At 38.4% G+C, this 22,079-nt stretch overlaps 2 protein-coding genes across 2 annotated transcripts; both read left to right on the top strand.

Moving 5' to 3' along the window:
• The first annotated feature begins 1,565 nt into the window (after positions 1-1,565).
• LOC140829784 (protein SENSITIVE TO PROTON RHIZOTOXICITY 2) lies at positions 1,566-3,932 on the top strand. Its single transcript, XM_073193073.1, has 2 exons — positions 1,566-2,907; positions 3,575-3,932. Exon 1 carries the CDS (start codon positions 1,778-1,780, stop codon positions 2,888-2,890), a length of 1,113 nt encoding a protein of 370 aa, XP_073049174.1. The 5' UTR covers positions 1,566-1,777; the 3' UTR covers positions 2,891-2,907; positions 3,575-3,932.
• Positions 3,933-4,214: 282 nt separating this feature from the next.
• Positions 4,215-10,325, top strand: LOC140830090 (uncharacterized). The gene is made up of 8 exons (XM_073193371.1): positions 4,215-4,401; positions 4,522-5,457; positions 5,539-6,360; positions 6,454-6,657; positions 6,891-7,273; positions 7,418-7,846; positions 7,922-8,467; positions 9,774-10,325. The coding sequence occupies exons 1-8, from the start codon at positions 4,215-4,217 to the stop codon at positions 10,323-10,325; spliced, it is 4,059 nt and encodes a 1,352-aa protein (XP_073049472.1).
• Positions 10,326-22,079: the final 11,754 nt, after the last annotated feature.

The raw sequence follows: 22,079 nt of genomic DNA, 5'->3' as shown, positions 1-22,079 counted from the left end.
GTTGTACTCGATCAAAGTCTTTTAGTGAATATCATATCCTTGTGATAGAAGGGGTGACGTAGGAGTTATTCAATTCTCCGAACATCCAGAAACATATTGTGTTATCTTTACTTCAGCTCTTTATTTCCAGTTAGATATTCTATCTTTCAATCAGTTTATTTTCCGCAACTGCTTATTCAGTTTAACTGATTGATATTGACCGACGGGATACTTAGTTCAGTTTGTAACAAAACTGAACTACCTTTTTCGAAAAACATTTAAAATTCCTAGAAGTGTTTATTCAACCCCCCTTCTAAACACTCCTTAGTCAATAACCGATCCTAACAAAAATAATGATGCAGCTAAATTATACATATTTATAATTCGTATAAACGATGCAAGAATTTTTATGAAAACAATTTAGTAATTATTTTAAACACACAGGTGTGTTTAATGTCACGTTAGTACTCTAGTATAAAGAAAACCAAAATGACTAAAAAAATCAAACTCGCATGATCAAAACCCATCTTTAAACACTTTTAAGACCAGAACATAATATAGACAAACTTAAATTATCTACTTGTTTGGTTTCCTAAACAAGTGCAAAAGTGTAAGAAATGAAACTTGGTAACACTTGAAAATCGCAAACTAGACTTAGAGAAAAGCTAGACTTTATGTCAAAATCAACGTGAGGGTTGGCGCCACGGACCAATATATAAACATTAATTAGTTTGAATTCATTAAATTAAGCATTAATAAACCATATTAAAGTAGCATAGGATGGTGATGTTTGGTGTCATACTTAAAACCCCAAAAAAATCTTCAGCTTTATAATATATCACACCTAATTATATCATATGTGTCAAAATTAACCCAAAAAAATTAATAATAATAAAAAATGAATTAATACAATTATTGATATAATAGGTGTAAGTGTAACATAAGATGTAAGTAAAATTTTCTTTGCTACCCTTATTCTACATGACAATTAAACACTACAAATTCTTTTTAAAATAATCTCATTGAAATTGATCTAACCTATCTGCAAATTCGGAAAACTCTTTTTTGCTCAAAGTTTGTCTAAATCTGAGTTTGGTGACATTCGGGGGAGGTCTCAAGTGGTGCTGAATTGAAGCCCAAAGGTTGACTTTGCTTCCCTCAAGAAAGTAATACGTGCGGCCGAGCCCACGTTGATTTTAGAATTTCGGAAGTCGTTTCGTTACATAGAGAAAAAACTGTAATTTATAGCAAAGCAAAATATTTTGCATTTTAAAGGCAGATTAAAGAAGCAAAATATTTCAGAAAAAATAGATGATCATATCAATATACTATTGTGTTTGAATTCAAAATTTTTAAAAAATGAATTTCAAATTCATCGAAAAAAACTCCATGATGCATAAATAAGGAAATACAAAATTCAATCTTTTTTTGACCAAAGCGTATAGTTTGGTGTTTCTTCCACACACACACACACACACACACACACACACACACACACACATATATATATATATATATATATATATATATAATATATATTCATATTGGTGTACAAACACCAAGCTACAGCTATTCAAAGTCACTCCACCCACTAATTCCACATGATATTCTGGTTAATTTCATTTACCAAGTCAACCAGCAGCCCAAAACACCACATTTTATTTTACTATATACTTCCATATATATTGCTCTCCGAGACATATATGTAAGAAATTTAGGGAGTTTGGGTCCAAAAGATTGGAGAAAAATCTAACGAAAAAGGAGCAGTTGTGAAGATTGAAGCTTTTTAATCTCTATCATGTTGATTTCAGGGACCACTTCAATATATGGCGTCTCAGAAGAGATTATTCCTACAGATCTTGAAGCGAATTCAGCGACTCAACCTACAAACTCTTCGTCTTTCTTTTACAATCTGTCGCTGCTTAGTGACAAAGTCCAACAGGTTCAGTCCCTATCCAGCATATTCTTGATCCCGGCTAACAATCCGCAGGCCGAGGCAACTGCTGTCGCTATACCGGCGTTGGGAACCTTGATCCAAGAGATCCTCATCACCGCATCTTCTATGATGTTTGCTTGTCAGCAGATGTCCATCGGCTCGATGTCTTCTAATGGTCAAGCCGACGACCTAACGGATGGTAACCGTGTGGCCGATGATCAGGTGCATGGCTTGTATTATTCGGATCATCACGGCGGGATGATGGACCAGTGGTGCGGTGAGAATTTTAATAACTGCAACTCTAATAATATTGATGTTAGTGGTACTGTTGATGTTAGTCTTAGTAACGAAGTTTGTGGGAGAAATTTGGCCCAAAAGAGGGAGATGACTCAAGGGTCAAAGGGGGTTGGCATCAAGAACTGCGATATTATTGAGTTGGAAGCTGCTGGATTATTAGCAAAATATACACATTACTGCCATGTATGCGGCAAAGGGTTCAAGCGCGACGCGAATCTGCGCATGCACATGCGAGCACACGGGGAGGAGTATAAATCCAGCGCCGCCTTGTGCAACCCCATGAAGAATCATGCGGGCGCAAGTGGAGTGAACAACGATTGTACTAGCAGCAGCGTGAGGTTGCCCAAGAAATACTCGTGCCCGCAAGAAGGCTGCCGGTGGAACAAGAATCATACCAAGTTCCAGCCTTTGAAATCACTGATCTGTGTCAAGAATCACTACAAGAGGAGCCACTGCCCGAAAATGTACGTGTGCAAGAGGTGCCACAAGAAGAACTTCTCGGTTTTATCGGATTTGAGGACCCATGAGAAGCACTGCGGGGACCTCAAGTGGCAGTGCTCGTGCGGCACCACGTTTTCTCGCAAGGATAAGCTCATGGGTCACGTAGCTTTGTTCGTCGGCCACACACCGGCTGTTAATTCGTTGACCAAGATTAATGGGCTAGAGGCTAGATCATAAAGCTAAATGAATCGAAGGTAAAAATTTGATTGGGGATGCAAATTTTAATGCAGTTTGTAGCTGTAATAATTTGGCATGCTATATGAAGTTCATAAGTACTTTAATTCGCCTGTTGTGAAATTTTGTGGATTAATAAATTAGAGCCAAGCATGATCATGAACATTGTTCCCGTGTTTCCACTGCAAGAAAATATAAGATCAACACTCACACACAACTGTTTTTAAAACCATTGTGTTTTTTCTTTTAACAACGGTTTTAACAAAAACCGTTGTCGTAACCTAAAATAACACGTTTATAGACAACAGTTTTTTAAAAATCGTTGTCTTTGATGTGTCTACAAACCGTTGTCTATTAGCGTTTTTTTTTTGCTACAACAATGTTTTTTAAAAACCGTTGTCTAAGAGCTTTTTTTGGGCTACAATAACGGTTTTAACAACCGTTTTCTATGAGCGTTTTTTTTAGGCTATGAAAGGAATTTTATTCCTTTAAATATTTCCTTCATTTAGTACTTACCTTGTTTAAAAAGATCTTTGCTATTTTGCCTTTCTAGACATATTATATGATCTCCTATTTAATATAGTCATCGATAATATAGAAAAGATATGATATGATCTTTAAGATATGTTATCCTTAATTTAAAAAGAGTTTGTTTCCTTATAAAATTGGGTTTTCCATATTTTATAGGACTGTGAAGACAAGTGAGTATAAATAGGAGAAGAAGATACAGAACTAGTAACGGAAGAGACGATTTGCAGAGACATTTACCGAAGCATAGCAATCTCGTGTGATTGATAACTTGTTGCTGTGAAGTGTTGCCAACATCTGAAGACAACACCTAATCACGGTTGTAATTAGTGTGTTCAGTTTCGAAGAGTTTTTCACTTCTCGGTTGATGCATCCGATATAGTTTTGTTATACGGTTTGTTAGAAGTATAGGATGCAATTTGTCACTCGCCTGTACAAGGGAGTTGTTTTGTTCACTCACTAGTATTGGTTTTTGTAAACTTACAAGTTTTTCTAGTGAAGTATTTTGCCATGAGGCACCGCACAAGTATTTGATACTTGTGCATAATTTATATCTCGTCTCTCTTATTATTATCATTATTCCAACTACGTGTAGGTGTGTTAAAATTATAATTTCCGCTGCATGTTGTCGTGGGTGTTACAACACCTACGCACAACACCTATATTCTGAAACACACAACACTCATCCTCAACTCACACATACACTGTGGATACAGAACTTTCAATTGGTATCAGAGCTTCCACTTGACGCTACTAAGTGAGATCCTGTTTTGTTTTGTTTTCAGAGTGAAAAGGAATTATGGAAGTATCAACAAATACTGTTTTTAGGCCTCCCGTGTTGGATGGATCAAACTATGCATTGTGGAAAGTAAAGATGAGGGTTTTTATTAAATCCATTGAAGAAAGAGCTTGGCAACGTGTACTTGATGGTTGGAGTCCACCAAAACTTGAGGATGCTGATGGAGACACACGGCTCAAACCTGAAAGTACATGAACTGTCGATGAAGTGCAAACTTCAAACTTTAATTCCAAGGCTCTCAATGCTATATTTTCATCTGTTGACACAAGGATGTTTAATTTAATCACCAATTGTGTTTGCGCCAAAGATGCTTGGGAGATACTCCAGAAGCACTGTGAAGGAACTGCAAGTGTGCGTAAAACTAGGCTAAGGATGGTGACATCAAAGTTCGAAAGTTTGAGAATGGAGGACAATGAGTCTATTCTTGAGTATGACTGCCGGTTGAGACAACTCTCAAATGAATCACATGGCCTAGGAGATCCCATACCAAATGAAAGATTGGTGAACAAGGTTCTAAGATCTCTTCCTGAGAGATTCAATGTCAAAATTTGCGCTATTGAAGAATCTAAAGACACTTCAACGATCAACTTGGATGAACTAATGAGTTCTCTAAAGACACTTCAACGATCAAAGGTCAGAACTTTTGAGATGAATCTTGATCTACAAAGGAAGGATAATGGGAAGACAATAGCCTTTGAAGCCTCAACCGAATCTTATGATGAAATCCTTCAAATATCTAAAGAGGTGGATAAGTCTGATTTAGGTGAAGAGTCGATCTCTCTGTTTACTAAGAAATTTGGTGATTACTTGAAGACTATGAGAGAAAAGAAGAAAATTGGACAAAAATCTGAGCTGCCCAATAATACCACTTTTGCAAAAGCTCAAAAGTTAACTCCTATGAAAGGACAGTTTCGACCAAAAACCGAAGTGCAAATCCAATCTAATGTCAGAAACCTGGACTCAGTGCAATGTAGAGAATGTTCGGGATATGGACACTATGCCAATGAGTGTGCCAATCGACTTAGGAAAAACAAAGGCATGACTGTCACCCTGAGTGATGAAGAGTCTGATGATGATCAAGGATTAAGTGAATCTGAAAATCACACATCGTTATCTTCTGTGATCAAGGAAAAACGCTCAATGCAAATCAATCCTTTGGTTGTTGCCACAGGTGTTGCAATACCTGGCCGCAACACCTCTTCAAATTCAGTATGTCTCAAATCTACAACCCTTGCGGAGGCAAGTCAGTCTGAAACTCAAGAGGTAGATGATGATGAAGACACTCTAGAAAGTGTGCAGACGATGTACGAATAATTATATGAAGACTGGATCAAAAGAACTAAAGGAAATGCAATTCTCTCCAAAGAGAATGCTGAGCTAAAGTCACAAATTTCACGACTTGAAGTAATCTTAAGCAAGAAAGATTTGGAATTATGCAAAGTCAAAGAGGAACTTGGAGAAGCAACTCAGATTCTTGCCAAGATGAATTCAAGTTCATCCAAACTTGATTCACTTTTGATGATTGGACAGAATGACAAAGCTGGACTTGGTTATCCGAACAGTCTGTTTGAAATTGGAGAATCTTCCAATACTGAGAGAAAACCAACTGTTTTTGTCAAAGGCAGTGTTGAAACTTCGAATGCTACACAAACTGAAGAAGGTGCTCCATCTAAAAGGCAAATATCTACCAAGAAGTCCAAATCCAGAAAACGCCACTTTATCTGCCACTATTGTTTTAGATCTGGTCATATCAAACCCTACTGCTTTAAACTAAGAGATGATTACAAAAGATGGGAATCAGAACAGGTGTTGTCCCAGGTGTTGTATAACACCCGGCGCAACACTGCCAACAGAAAACCGACGGTAAAAAGGGTTTGGGTACCAAAGGCTAAGATTCTATGTTCCGTTATTTATACTTCATTAAAGACTAACATTGCAGGAATATGGTACTTTGACAGTGGCTGTTCGTGCCACATGAGAGGTTCTAAAGACCATTTGATTGACTATGTTGAACTGAGGAGTGTTCATGTGACGTATGGTGGTGGTGCTAAAGGAAGAATTGCTGGCAAAGGAACTTTGAATGTTGATGGACTGCCTAATCTACACAATGTGCTTTATGTCGAAGGGCTTAACTCAAACTTAATAAGCATAAGTCAACTTTGTGATGACGGTTTGCATGTTAAGTTTGATAAAGACAATTGTGAAGTGTTTGATAATTCTAATACTCGTATTTTGACAGGTACAAGGTCTGGTGATAATTGCTATCATCTTGGAGAAGACTTAGTATGCAATCATTCAAAGGTGAGTGAATTAAACTTGTGGCATCAAAAATTGGGACATGCAAACTTGAAGACATTAAAGAATCTTGGTAAGTACGATGCTGTGAGAGGTATACCTAATTTATCCTCTGGAATTTCGTATGTTTGTGGTGCATGTCAAAAAGGTAAGCAAACACATGTTCCCCATCAAGTGTTGCAACACTTTGGGACAACACGATGTCTTGAACTCTTGCACATGAATCCTATGGGTCCAATGAAAGTGGAAAGTCTTGGAGGTAAGAAGTATTCATGCGTTTGTGTGGATGATTTCTCTCGCTTTACTTGGATCTGACGGGAAAAACAATCGAGGATGATATTGATGGGCTGCTGAACGTAAGTGAGACACTGCCTAACACAGATGTTGCACCCGGTGTTGTAACACCTGAGACAACACCTGAACTGGCAGAATCAAATAAAGAGCCAGGAGAGTATACTGAAAATGATGATGGTGTAACCGATGAAGGGATTGACATTCCCATCAAGATTCAGAAAAATCATCCTTCATCCCAGATCATTGGAGAGACATTTGAAGGAATGCAAACTAGAAGAAAGGAGAAAGTAGATTATCGAAAAATGATTGGTCTAGTATGCATGACGTCTGTCTACTCTCAGGTAAGCCATTCTTGTTTTGTTTCCCTAATTGAACCCAAAAATGTTAATGAAGCTTTAAAAGATGAATTCTGGGTCAATGCTATGCATGAGGAACTTGAACAATTTGTTAGGAATGATGTGTGGGATTTGGTACCTAGACCCGATAATATGAATGTTATTGGAACCAAATGGATCTTTAAAAACAAAACTGATGAATCTGGAATTGTTGTGAGAAATAAAGCTAGGCTAGTGGCTCAAGGGTATACTCAAATTGAAGGGATTGATTTTGATGAGACATTTGCCCCTGTTGCTCGAATTGAATCAGTCCGACTGTTACTTGCTATTGCTTGTCACATGGACATAAAATTATATCAAATGGATGTGAAAAGTGCATTTTTGAATGGCATTTTCAAAGAAGAAGCGTATGTAAGCCAACCTAAAGGATTTGAAGATCCACACCACCCGAACCATGTCTACAAGTTGAAGAAGGCACTGTATGGGCTTAAGCAGGCTCCACGGGCATGGTATGGTAAGCTTACGGAATATCTGCTTGACTTGAGCTTCAAACGAGGTGAGGTTGATAAAACCCTTTTTATTAAAAAGTCAAAGCATGATATACTTGTATGTCAAATTTATGTGGATGACATAATTTTTGGTGCTTCTTCTCAAAAGCATGTTACTGATTTTGTTAATTGTATGTCTACCACATTTGAAATGAGCATGGTAGGGGAATTGAGTTTCTTTCTTGGCTTACAAATTAAACAAATGCATGATGGTATCTTTCTATGTCAATCGAAGTATGCCAAGAATGTCGTAAAGAAATTTGCTGCCGAGAACACTAAACACTTGAAAACTCCAATGGGGTCGACTGAAAAATTGTCCAAAGACGATGTTGCCACCGGTGTTGACAACACCCAGTATCGCAGCATCATAGGCAGTCTCCTTTACTTGAGTGCGAGTCGTCCCGACATTATGATTAGTGTATGTTTGTGTGCCAGGTACCAGGCTGATCCTAAAGTCACTCATTTGAAAGCTGTTAAAAGAATTTTGCGATATATATCTGGAACAGTTGACTTTGGCTTGTGGTACACAAAAGAAACAAACACCAATTTAGTGGGCTTTAGTGATGCTGACTGGGCTAGAAACTTAGATGATAGGAAAAGTACCACTGGTGGATGCTTTTATCTTGGTAACAATTTGGTGTCATGGTATAGCAGAAAGCAAAATTGTGTGTCTTTTTCCACTGCTGAATCCGAATATGTTGCGGCTGCCAGTTGTTGTTCACAACTTTTATGGATGAATCAAATGATTAACGATTATGGATTCAGCAGTGACACCTTAATTGTATACTGTGACAATTCAAGTGCAATCGATATTTCAAAAAATCCAGTACAACACTCTCGAACTAAACACATTGACATTAGACATCATTTTATTCGAGATTTAGTTGAAAAGGGAATAATTCGAATGGAATTTGTTGGAACTGAAAACCAACTGGCTGATATTTTTACAAAACCATTGGATTTTGAGAGATTTTCCAATCTTAGGAAGTCTCTCAGCTTGTGTGCACAATGATCATTTACGGATGTTGTCCTGGGTGTTCCAACACTGGCGGACAACACTCAGCATGCATGTGCATTTTATTTGTAGGATGCTAGACATAATGCATACATCTTGTTTTGTGTGAAGCCTGTAACAAGTGAAGGACACTAAATGGTGCACTCTCAGGTGTGATTCAAACTTTCTATCAAAATTCTCTAAAAGGTATGAGTTGTGCTCAATTTAAGTCATAAAGCTGTTGCGGATGTGTGTGTTCCACATGATCTTATCCTATGCAGATAATTACTTAAAAAACTGCTGAGCAACAAGGTGAAAAATAGAAAAGAGGAGAAAAATTGAACAAAAAATTGTTTAGAAGAAAATGGAAAAAGCTACCTAGAAGAGTCCCATGAAGACCGTTCTTCTAGTGTGGGAGCTACCACTTCTAAGTCAAAATACAGATGGAAAAAGCTACCTAGAGGAGTCCTATGAAGACCGTTCCTCTGGAGTGGGAGCTACCATGTCTGAATTAAAAAATCCAAGAAAGTTTTAGTCTCACGAGTGAGTGTTGCCAAGAGGTGCTGCCAACACCCAAGTACAGGCTAATCACAGTTTGATCACATGTGTGTACATTTCATTTTTGATCATATTTTAGGCATAAATTTTAGGAGTTTCTTATTGCTGTTATGTAAATTCGTCATGTCCAGTGGGCTATCAGTTCTTGACTAATGAAATACGAAGAAAAACCCAAACCAACCGAATCTTGAAATACATTGTTATCTAACGGTTAGTGGGGTTAATTTGATGTGGCGTTTCATTCTGCCTGATTTTTTCTTTGATTACACTGGTTCGGAAAGTTACCGTTGGATGAGAGTAAGCTTTGATTTGGAAAGAGGCTGCAGTTACGGGTCGAGAGAATGTTACCGTTGGAGGCGTATGCTTAAATACTTAGGAATGGATGATGCACAACTTTACTGTCTGTGATTTTCTCGCACATTATAAAAATATTGTCCTGCTCTCACTATTCATTTGTTGCGAAAAATTATCTCTGTCTTCGGATTTTCTTGTGTCCCTTCGATCCACACTATTTCCTGTGTTCTTTATTCTACAGATGGCTGGCTTCGATCGTCACGACATCAGAAATGAAATGGCTGCGAGGTTGGGGGAAAAATCACCCTCAGCCGAAACCAATGTGGAAGGGATGGCAATGGTCAGTGTACCAGAAGAACCAGTGCCGCTGGAAATTATTGCTCCTGGTGAACCCGGGAATGCAATCGACATTGAAAATCCACCAGATTTTGAGGCCGTGAATAGAGCTTTTCCCCCTGTCCCTATGCGTCGTACGACAAAGAGACAAGCAGGGTTTGACCCTGACTTTGTCCCTACAAAGAAACCAAGGGCATCTACCGTCCCATTCATTCTGGACCCTGACTTCTCATCAGGAGACGACTCCAATGATGAGGACTTTGAATTGGTGGCTCGCCCGAAACCAACTGCTACAGCAACGATAAGTGGCTCGTCTTCTGGTGTCCAAAAGCAACACCCAGTCATGGATAGTCAAGATGCTTCTGAAGAAAGGGTTCCTGATGAGGCTGAAAACGATGAGCAATCACTGGCCGAGTTTCTTGCACAGCTTAAAGAAGATAAGGCGGCCAAGAAATAAATGGCTCAGGAGGAAGAACCTGATTCAGAAATGATGAAGGAATTTGAACAAAACCGGCCTGGCGCTTCTGACGACTCCTCCTCATCGTCTGTATCTGACTTTGAATCAGAGGAACAAGGTGATGATGCATCTGAGGACACTGACCCTGAAGCTAACGAGTCCTCTGAGAATGCTGCTGCTGCTGCACCCGGTGTTGAGGAGGATGTTGACAACACCTCCCACAAAACTGACTCTGCTGATTATGATCTCAGTAAGTCCTTCTCTCCGAAGTTTTACTCAGAAGAGGCCTTGGAATTGTGGCCCATATTTATTCATCGAGAGTTGATTGAAGAGAAGAACATTGACTTTGATGCGTATGGAAAGCACAATCTGATTGAATTTTTGAAGAGCCGAAGGCTTCTCTCAACTGTCACCGCAGTCATGCCCTACTGTCGCCGAGTGGTATTGGAGTTTTATTGCAATCTTTTGAGGAGTGTGGCCGATGAGGACTCGGTGAAATACGTCAGAGTGTTCGTTCGGGATCGAATTTACAATTTCTCACCGACTGTGATCAATGCATTTTATGACACCCCAGATATTGAAGAGGCTGAAGAGGAGTTAGACATTCATGTTGTTACCACTGTGCTTACTGGAGGAGTGGTCCAAATTTTCCCTGATCATCCCAAGAAATTGAGTGCTGCCAATCTCACCTCCTTCTTTTCTGTCCTACACAAAACCGCTATTTGGAACTGGACACCGTCGACCAACACCACCACAGTGACTCGATCACAGGCCATGATGCTATTTGCTATTGGAACCGGGCGGGCTTTTAACTTTGGGAAGCTGGTTTTCCAGAATTCATTGCAATACGCTCAAGGAGACTTCAAGAAAACCAAGCTCCCTTACCCTTCGCTCATCCATGGAATCCTGGAATCTCAAGGTTTCATTCCGGATATTGATAAAGAGCTCTGCCCTGTTGGCGATTCCCTGAAGATTTCCCCAGCTTACTTCAAAGGCAACAGAAAAATCGATCTGCCTTGGCTAGGTTCGAGTGCTGCTGCAGATGTTGGCCACACTGGTGAAACAACATCTGACCCTCTGCCTGACATTTCTAGTCTGCCCCCGACACCGCCTGCTGGCTATGTTACATTGTCCATCTCCTACATTCGCGCTCAAATCGCCTATGGTCGACAACAGATTGTTAGTTCGAAGGCGACCATCGAGCATTATGAAAATCAAGTGGCTGATTATGAGCTTCTGCTAGCTGCGAGTATCCATTCTGGACAAAAAGGGGGAGTAGACGCTGCTGGAACCAGTGGGACAAAAATGGCTGATGAAGATGTTGACGCGGACAGGAGTGAAGGAAACTGACTGATGTTTTTGTTGGACTGACTCTAATTCTGACTACTTTGGTGCTTTAACTGCTTCTGTTCTGTTCTTAGTCTCTCCTTGTTATTGAACTAATCGATGTTATAATCTGAGTGTTACAACATCTAACCTACAACATCTAACTTGCAAATTTTTACTGGGTTTGTTTTTTCAGGGGGAGTCAACAACTGGTTGACTAATCTAGGGGGAGTTACCATTTTACTAAGTTTTGTCCAGAAAGGCAAAAAGGGGGAGATTGAAAGGAATTTTATTCCTTGAAATATTTCCTTCTTTTAGTACTTACCTTGTTTAAAAAGATCTTTGCTATTTTGCCTTTCTAAACATATTATATGATCTCCTATTTAATATAGTCATCGATAATATAGAAAAGATATGATATGATCTTTAAGATATGTTATCCTTAATTTAAAAAGAGTTTGTTTCCTTATAAAATTGGGTTTTCCATATTTTATAGGACTGTGAAGACAAGTGAATATAAATAGGAGAAGAAGATACAGAACTAGTAACGGAAGAGACGATTTGCAAAGACGTTTACCGAAGCATAGCAATCTCGTGTGATTGATAACTTGTTGCTGTGAAGTGTTGCCAACATCTGAAGACAACACCTAATCACGGTTGTGATTAGTGTGTTCAGTTTCGAAGAGTTTTTCACTTCTCGGTTGATGCATCCGATATAGTTTTGTTATACGGTTTGTTAGAAGTATAGGATGCAATTTGTCACTCGCCTGTACAAGGGAGTTGTTTTGTACACTCACTAGTATTGGTTTTTGTAAACTTACAAGTTTTTCTAGTGAAGTATTTTGCCCTGAGGAACCGCACAAGTATTTGATACTTGTGCATAATTTATATCTCGTCTCCCTTATTATTATCATTATTCCAGCTACGTGTAGGTGTGTTAAAATTATAATTTCCGCTGCATGTTGTCGTGGGTGTTACAACACCTACGCACAACACCTATATTCTGAAACACACAACACTCACCCTCAACTCACACATACACTGTGGAAACAGAACTTTCAGGCTACAACAATGGTTTTAAAAACCGTTGTCTATGAGCATGTTTTTTCGGGCTACAACAGCGTTTTTTCAAAAATCGCTGTCTATATAAGTTTTTGTCAAGGGTCAAAGACAACGGATTGTGTAAAATGTTGTCTTTCGAATGGTTTTTTTAACTAAGACATGGTTTTTTAAAACATTTTCGTTTTTTAGTATTTTATTTGGTTAACGACAACGTTTTTTCAAAAACCGTTGTCGTAGTTTCTAATTTTTTTTAAAAAAATCGGTTAATATTTAGCAAAACCGTCGCTATATTTAGCGACGGTTTGCGTAACACTGTCACAAATTTAAATTAGCGACGGTGCATAAAACCGTCGCATTGTTAAATTCGTGACGTTTAAAAAAAAAACAGTCGCTTCATTTGGCGACTGTTTCAAAAAAATTGTCGCAATTTTAAAATAGCGACGGTATATTTGCGATGGTTGTTAAAACACCGTCGCTATTTATATAAATATCGTCGCAAATTGTCTATAAATATCCACATTCTTAGTCATTTTCTTCTCACACCAAATTCTTCTCTCTTCCACGATTTTCATTTCACTTCAATTCTAAGTGTTAAAGATTATAAATATTATTAATTTAGTAAGATTGTAAGGTTTTTTTGTTCGGTTTATTAAATTATAAAAATAATTTTTTTATTTATTTTACGAAAAACAATAGCGACTGAAATCATATGAAAAATCATCGCTAATTAGCAACGAAAATCATATTAAAAACCGTCGCTAATTTTTTTAGAAAAACCGTCGCTAATTTTGTTTTACAACAATTTTTCAATGTTACGACAACAGTTTTTCACCGTTGTCTTTGAGTGCACCATTTTACCACAGGGCCTTTAACAAGGTTTTACAAGACCTACGACAATGGTTTTTCACCGTCGACTTTGAGCGCACCCTTTAACCACATGAACTTTAACAACGGTTTTATTTTACCTACAACAACGGTTTTTAACTGTTGTCTTTTGTCTTTTTGTTTTTTTTTTGGTACTGTCCGAGTTAAAACAACACACTCATCCGATATTGGAGCTGGGCCTTTGTGTTTAATTATGGTCCAGTTTTAGTTTTTTGAAAAAAGGTCTTATAATTAGGCTTCAAATTCGAAATCTCGTCTAAACTCTAGACTTAGATACGTTATAAGCTATCGGCAATTATGGTCCAGTTTCGATATAAAAAATCGATCTTCTTAAGATTTGGAAAGGTAACTAAGGTGTCGAGTTGAACAAATGCCAAGTACCGAACCTGGAACATAACACACACGATGTCCTATTATTATTATATATCAAATAATCGAAAATATCAAATCTTAAAAGTACGGAAATAATTGGAAACTAGTGAATCTCATTAATTAGTTGAACAGAAATATTCTTGTTACCACTGGCCAGAAACCTATGGTAAATTACATCAACGGAAGCATAAGTGAATAACGTCAGTGGTGGGATATCATTAAAGCAACAGTGGAATCGTAGTGGAGTGTCTTGGCTGGAGAGTAAGATGTGAACAGGTTGGATTCGAGTAAACTTCGATAGGACGTACAGGAGACTCGATAATTATGATTATGAAAGAATCAAAATCCGCCCGGACCCATTTAAAATTAAACGGGTTAATCCACTTGCCAAATAATTAAATTTATATTATTTTGTCTTATAATTCTTCTTTCTTTTGCCGAATCAATGGTAAGAAGCTGCATGATGTTAAAGTTACGAAAGACTGCTAGACCAATTACAATATGTTTTGGAACATGTAAACAAATCTACTTTACAAAGAAATCAATGGAATCATGTATGAGAGAAGTCGTGAATTAAGTGATAAAATAGACAAGCCAGCCCAAAAAACTCCACTCGAATATCACAAGTAGCAAATTTGTGCTGTCCAATGGTATTCAAGATATATATGTGTTGCATTGGTCCTTTTTTTTATCAATATATTCTCACATTTCCTAGCAGGAGTTGGAAGTACTGTATTTATAACAATGGTTTCCCATCACATTATTCCCAGATTCCTATTCGCGAGATGTGAAATTTTGATACGTGAGTAGTGTTCAAAACAGTATACGCTCAAGCACTTCACCATGCTCATTTTGACAATGAAACGACATTTTATGCTTAATAAAATGAGTACATTTCACCGAGTAACTAGGATTCCTTAATATATAATGCAATAAATAAATAAATAAATACATACAAGAGATAAAAGAACATTTATCAAGCGTTTTGACATAATATTTGGTTAATTGTGACGAAATACTACTTTAATAATTGCGGAAGTATAAAAATTTCCTTAATATATAATTAATTATAAACATAGATCTTAAAATAAAATAATGATCACCATGCAGTTAACAAAATAAATTTAATAATAAAACTCCAACATTTAAATACCACAGTTAAAAAAATCCACAGTTAATAATGACTATTTTAATTTAGGAAATGAATATAACATAACATAAAAAAATTCAATGTGCTTTAACCAACACTAATGAATAAAAATCAGAGTAAATAGTTTTAAAATGTGCTTAAATAAAATATCATGATTTGCAAGGTCCTCACGTTTGTATTGACACTGGTTTGAGCCTGCTCATTGATTACCGCCTCCTGTCTCCTCGTCCAAGTCATCTGCATCGATCAAGTCTAGTGAGTCTAATAACTTAGCATTCATAAAACATGATAACAATTCATACATAAATAAAATTAATGCAACTTAAACATAGCTCGTACATTGCATAATATGAGTATAAATATGTATAACACGACTTTCCTGCCAAAACATTTTCATAAAATCATATTTTCATGCTCGTCATAAATAATCGTAATCGTAAATCATTTTGAGTAAAGTTCTGTTCAATGCAAGTGGCATATAACATAAACCGTCTGATCAAACTAACCACAATACTGGGTCAGTAGGAATCATCACATCCCTTGGACTGGATGTACATTCCCTAACATATAACATAATTCCTCCAAAGAGGTTGGAGATGTCCTTGGACACGTTCTCTGGCTTCCAAACCCATAAACATAATTGGCCACAAGACAAATCGAATACTCAAAAATAATTATTTTGCACGTCATACATGCATACGAACATCGTGGACCTCGTTGGATCATCCTCGGACATGCTGCCACTACTTCCTCAATTAATAACCAAAACGACACCTAAAGATGCATTCGGACGCATACGAATCTAGAATTAAATAGAACCACTTAAGACGTACCAATCGACTTGGCACTCGACCCACACCTGAACCACATCGTAACCTACTGTCCAAGGCCCTAAGCCAGCCATGAAACATGACCGAACTCCTTAAACCATGCACATCAATCTACCGAATACAAACTGCCCAAGGAGTGACACTATGACACATATGCGCTCCGCACGACTCCCTACCGATTCCAACCCGAACCAAGCCCTAGACTTGACCATTGGACACCACTTAAGACACTTGTTTGACCATTTCCCAGCCCATGACACACGTTCAAGCTCCAAAGAGCCCCAGCCATGAGTAACTCGTGTGCGACCCATCCCATGCTTGCTGCTCGATTTGCTTCCCAGTTACCTTGCTGCCCAACCAGGCTCTAAGAGACCAAGACTAGGAGTCTCTCAAGACCCTAAGACCCTGTGATAAGCACGAATTTTATAGCGTTTTAAGGACTTTATTTTGTCGTATTCGTGCTTATCTGGCGTTTTTATTCCGAGTTTCGCGCTTAATTCGTACTATTATTGCTAATTGCAGGTTTGACCAAAAGGTGATGAAAGCCAAAGAAATGAAAGAAAAGTCAATCGTCGCAGTGCCATGTCAAAAATACCCAGAAAAAGAGGAAAATAACACAAGGAGAGCACCCGGATCCATACACGGACCCCATGTAAGGGTCCATGCATGAAGAAGCCAAGAGAAGACTTTTCACGAGCCCAGAAGGACCTCAAGACGGACCCATACACGGGGTCCGTGTCCAGCATCAGCTGAGGAAGAATTTAAATCGAAACAGAACGGACCTGATTCCGGACCCATACACGGGGTCCGTGTCAGATATTTCTCGGAATTATAATTTAATCGAGCCTACACGGACCCCGATCCGGAAGCATACACGGGGTCCGTGTACTATATTTGCGGATCAGATTTCGCGAGGATTTGGAGGAATAAAAGAAAAAAAATTGAAGATTGGATCGAAAAAAAAAGGGGGAGAGATCAAAAACCTTGGCAGCCGATTTTCAGAGGAGGAGGGCGAAACTTTGAGGTCTCTGAAGACGGCGACGACTTCGAGAAAAGAGAGATAAATCGCGCAATTCACATGCAAGATCCGCGCGCCATCACTGAGATCTTCTCCTCTTTTTTGTTTTCTTATTTTCATTCATGAGTTTGAATATTAGATTTGATTCTAGTTTTGAATTTATGGAGTACTTTTCTCCTGTGAACGGACCATGATAGGGAAAAACGATTGGTTTTGTTTATTCGTTGGATTGTTTGATGTATAAAATTATTCTATGTTATTGATTAATGTTTGCATAATTGTTGTGCTTTTAATCTGGCCAATTATTTGCATGTTTGTTGTTTGATCTTGACTCGAAAGGGAATAGATTGAATTTAGCTTCAAAAATATTAATCAACATACGGTTTAACCGACTAGAAATAGTATTCGGTTTCAGTGTGCGATTTTAGGCGACAGCTGTAATTATATAGTTGATAAATGCGTTTTTGTTTAATTAAATTCAATTAGAAATAATTAGACTGTTAAATGAGAATAGGATTATAAATTCTTGAAATAGGTTTATAATTAAATTAGAGGATTGCATCGTGACTTCGAATAATCTGTAGTTAAATAATTCCAATGCGTGATAATAATCAGAGTTTGTTACCTTCGTGTGTCCCGGTCATTTTATTTAAATTTGAAAATCCCCAAGTTCCAAGATTTTCTGCAAATTTGATTTTATTCATTAATTTAGCATAATTTAGTTTAATGTAATTAGTTACAGAATCATCAAATCACTTATTATCGGTTGCCTAGATTAAATAGATAATTAATTCTTAGTAATTTAAATAATAGTCTCATCGGTATCGATACCTGGACTATTCGTCCATTTACTATAACTTGACCTAGTCCGCTTGCTAGAATTAATCTCAACCGAAATCGTCGGCCAAGTTTTTGGCGCCGTTGCCGGGGACTATTTGTTTAATATTAGGATAAATTATTTATTTGAGACTGGGCATTTATTTATTAGTTCTTTTTGTTAATTTTTAAATTTCGAGCATTTTGATTAATCTTATTTCAAATTTTTGATTTCTTTGGAACTTAAATTGTGCACTGGAATTTTGATTGCAGCAGTCTAGCTCGTGTTATATGAGTCGTGCTCAAGGCGTCGAAAATCTAGTACCACTTGATCTCGAGATTGAAAGCACTCTCCGCCGCATCCGTAGAGCTCGAAAGAACAACAACTTGGCCCTTGAATTCGAATCTGAGGAAGAATCTGAAATAGAATTTAAACCAGAATTTAAAGATATGGCCGGGGAAGAGGATAATCGTACTTTGATGGAGCTTCATCGACCAGCGTTTGGAGGTTATGGTTCTAGTATTGTCCGCCCTACAATTAATGCAAACACATTCGAACTAAGCCGGCCATCATCCAGATGATTCAACTTCAAGTTAAATTTGGAGGATCACCTTCTGAGGATCCCAATGCACATCTGAAAAACTTTCTGTCGATCTGTGATACAATCAAGTGCAATGGGGTGAGTACTGATGTTATTCGACTCAGATTATTTCCATTTTCCCTACAAAGAGAGGCTATGGAGTGGCTTCAAGACCTTCCAGTTGGTTCTATTACGACATTGGATGGATTAGTCGAGGTCTTCATGCACAGGTATTTTCCCCCAACCAAGATTTCACAGTTGAGAAATGAAATTACATCATTTAGACAGAGAGATGAGGAATCACTGAATTCAGCATGGGCACGGTTTAATAAGATGTTGAGAATGTGCCCAAGACATGGTTTTTCGATAGGCCAGCAGGTGGAGACGTTCTACTATGGGGTGGATCCATCTGTGAGATCTATGCTTGATGCGGTAGCCAATGGTAGTTTATACAGGAAAACGCAACCGCAGCGCTTGAAATCAAATCTAATATGGCACAGAGCAATGTGGGTTGGCAAGACAACCGAAGGGAGAAGAAAGTCGAATACCTTGATATGGATGCCTTGACAGCAATCACAACAAAGCTTGATGGATTGACACATCAGATGGCACAGTTACAGGCACAGAAATCAATACCAGTCAAGTCAGTGAGTCAAGTTCAAGGAAATTCTGAGATAGTTGGTGGATCATCTAGTGACATGCAATTCATGCCGGATATGTCTTGTCAGAGAATACAGTGTTTTGGAGGGGACTCAGTAAATTATGTGGGAAACCAGGGTCGTCAGCAATATAATCCATACAGTTTCTCATATAATCCGGGCTAGAGAAATCATCCGAATTTTGGGTGGGGGCAACCAGAAAATTCTGTCGAGCAACTACAGTTTAATCCTCCGCAGCATCCCGCACAACAAAAACCTCCTCAGCAACCACCTAAACTTCCGCAAGGTACGGGACCTTCCATGCCACCAGGTTTCAAGCCACATGATAGCAAGTCGAATATGCTAACCAAATACATAGCCGGGAATGAGATGAGATGGAAAAATCATGATGCCATGATGCAAAGGGTAGAGACTCAACTATTGCAGTTGGCGACACAAATGGCTACACGAGATCCGGGTTCACTACCCAGTGACACGGAAAAGAATCCTAAAGGTGTCAATGCCGTCACAGTAACATCTCCCATAAAGCAGGAAACAAGGGATGTTGAAATCAATGTGAAGGAGAAGGGATCATCCAAGCAAAAGACGGAGGCCGCAAGGGAAACAGGTATGTCTCTAAACTCAAATCCCACTGTTGATATTAATTCACTACCATTTCCCCAAAGAGCAAAGCAACTGCAACTGGATACCCAATTTTCAAAATTCCTTGAGATTTTCAAAAAGCTGCACATAAATATCCCGTTTGCAGAAGCTTTAGCTCAAATGCCCTCCTATGCAAAATTTCTTAAAGAAATTTTATCAAACAAGAAGAAACTGAAGCTTTCGGAGGAATGTTCTGCTAATTTACAAAATAAATTACCTCCGAAGCTTGAAGATCCAGGTAGTTTCTCTATTCCCTGTACTATTGGAAGTTCATTCTTTAGTAAGGCGTTGTGTGATCTAGGTGCAAGCATAAACTTGATGCCTTATTCATTTTTTGAGAAGCTAGGGATTGGTGAAGTTAAACCCACTACAATTTGTCTACAGTTAGCTGATAGATCAATTAAATATCTTAGGGGAGTTGTAGAGGATGTGTTGGTAAAAGTTGACAAGTTTATCTTCCTAGTGGGCTTTGTTGTGTTACATATGGAAGAGGATCGTGAGATTCCTCTTATTTTAGGAAGACCATTTTTAGCCACTGGAAAAGCTCTGATAGATGTACACAAGGGTGAATTGGTGTTGAGATTGAATGATGCGAGTGTAGTGTTTAATGTTTTCCAATCTATCAAATACCCTCATGACACATCTGATTGTTTTAGAATTGATGCTACTGACGAGTTTGTTGAGTGTAGTTTGCAGGCATTGATAGGTGAAGATCCTTTAGAGATTTGTTTGACTGATTCATGTCCAGAGTTGGAGAATGAGGATATTAAGGAATACATGCATTATCTGGAAGCAGGCAGACCGATCCCAAAAATGGTAAACTCTAGGATTGGGGAGCTTGGGCATGTCCCACGACCTTTAAAGTCATCCATTGAAGAAGCCCCAATCCTAGAGATGAAACATCTTCCTTCGCACTTAAAATATCTATTTTTTCTTGATAATGATAAATTGCCAGTGATAGTTTCCTCTACTTTGACAGGTACGGAAGAAGAAAAGCTGTTGCGAGTTCTGAGAGAAAATATCAAAGCCATAGGTTGGAGTATTGCAGACATAAAGAGGATCAGTTCATCCATGTGCATGCACAAAATTCTGATGGAAGCCGACCAGAAGACATCTACCCAACCTCAAAGGCATTTGAACCCAGCTATGCAAGATGTGGTAAAGAAAGAGGTGATAAAGCTACTGAACGCAGGTATTATTTACCCGATTTCTAATAGTAGGTGGGTAAGTCCGGTACAAATTGTTCCGAAAAGAGGTGGGATCACTGTATTAAAGAATGAAAATAATGAGTTAATTCCTACCAGAACTGTTACAGGGTGGCGTGTCTGTATCGACTATAGAAAACTTAATGATGCCACCCGTAAAGACCATTTCCCCCTCCCATTTATTGATCAAATGTTGGAAAGGTTAGCTGGACATCCTTTTTACTATTTCCTGGATGGCTACTCGGGTTATATGCAAATTCCTATTGACCCTGAAGATCAGGAGAAAACCACTTTTACATGCCCTTACGGAACTTTTGCATATAAACGAATGTCATTCGGTCTATGTAATGCACCGGCAACTTTCCAACGATGCATGATGGCAATTTTTAATATATGATTGAGGATTTCATGGAAATATTCATGGATGGTTTTTCCGTGTTTGGCTCTTCGTTTGATACGTGTTTATCGAATCTGTCTAAAGTCTTGGAGAGATGTGAGGAGTCGAATTTGGTCTTAAACTGGGAGAAATGCCATTTCATGGTGAGAGAGGGAATTGTGTTGGGGCACAAAATTTCTGAGAATGTGATTGAAGTTGATAAGGCTAAGATTGAAGTGATAGAGAAACTCCCAGCCCCAACAAACTTCAGAGGAGTGCGTAGTTTTCTAGAAAATGCAGGGTTTTATAGACGCTTTATCAAAGATTTTTCTTGCATTGCTAAGCCACTAACCAATTTGCTGATAAAAGATGTGCGCTTTGATTTTTCTGATGAGTGTGTGCAGGCATTTCAGTTTTTGAAGGAGAAATTGATCACCGCACCTGTGATAATAGCACCTGATTAATGGTCGCCATTTGAGGTGATGTGTAACGCAAGCGACACAACTCTAGGGGCAGTGTTGGGCCAAAAGAGGGATAAATGCGTTCATGTCATCTACTATGCTATTATGACACTGTCAGCTGCCCAACTGAACTACGCCACTACAGAAAAGGAGCTCCTTGCTGTGGTTTTTGCTCTGGACAAGTTTAGATCATATTTGATAGGGAGCAAAGTTGTAGTGCACAATGATCATTCGACCTTGAAATATTTGATGGCTATGAAGGATGCCAAACCAAGGCTAATTCGTTGGATTCTTCTATTGCAAGAATTTGACCTGGAGATAATCGATAGGAAGGGGACAGAGAACCAAGTTGCAGACCATCTCTCGCAATT

The sequence above is a fragment of the Primulina eburnea genome, chromosome 4 (genome assembly GCF_022965805.1).
Source record: "Primulina eburnea isolate SZY01 chromosome 4, ASM2296580v1, whole genome shotgun sequence".
Taxonomy (NCBI): Eukaryota; Viridiplantae; Streptophyta; class Magnoliopsida; order Lamiales; family Gesneriaceae; genus Primulina; species Primulina eburnea.
Note: the sequence above shows the minus strand (reverse complement) of the source record. Positions and strands in the feature narration are given on the sequence as shown.

Bases quoted from the DNA above. Each gene is read 5' to 3' on its own strand.
- LOC140830090 (XM_073193371.1), top strand. From the start codon at position 4,215: ATGGAAGTATCAACAAATACTGTTTTTAGGCCTCCCGTGTTGGATGGA. The intron at 6,361-6,453 runs GCATAAGTCAAC...GTATTTTGACAG, and splicing joins GCTTAACTCAAACTTAATAA to GTACAAGGTCTGGTGATAAT. The intron at 7,274-7,417 runs GTACCTAGACCC...GATTTTGATGAG, and splicing joins GGAATGATGTGTGGGATTTG to ACATTTGCCCCTGTTGCTCG.
- LOC140829784 (XM_073193073.1), top strand. From the start codon at position 1,778: ATGTTGATTTCAGGGACCACTTCAATATATGGCGTCTCAGAAGAGATT.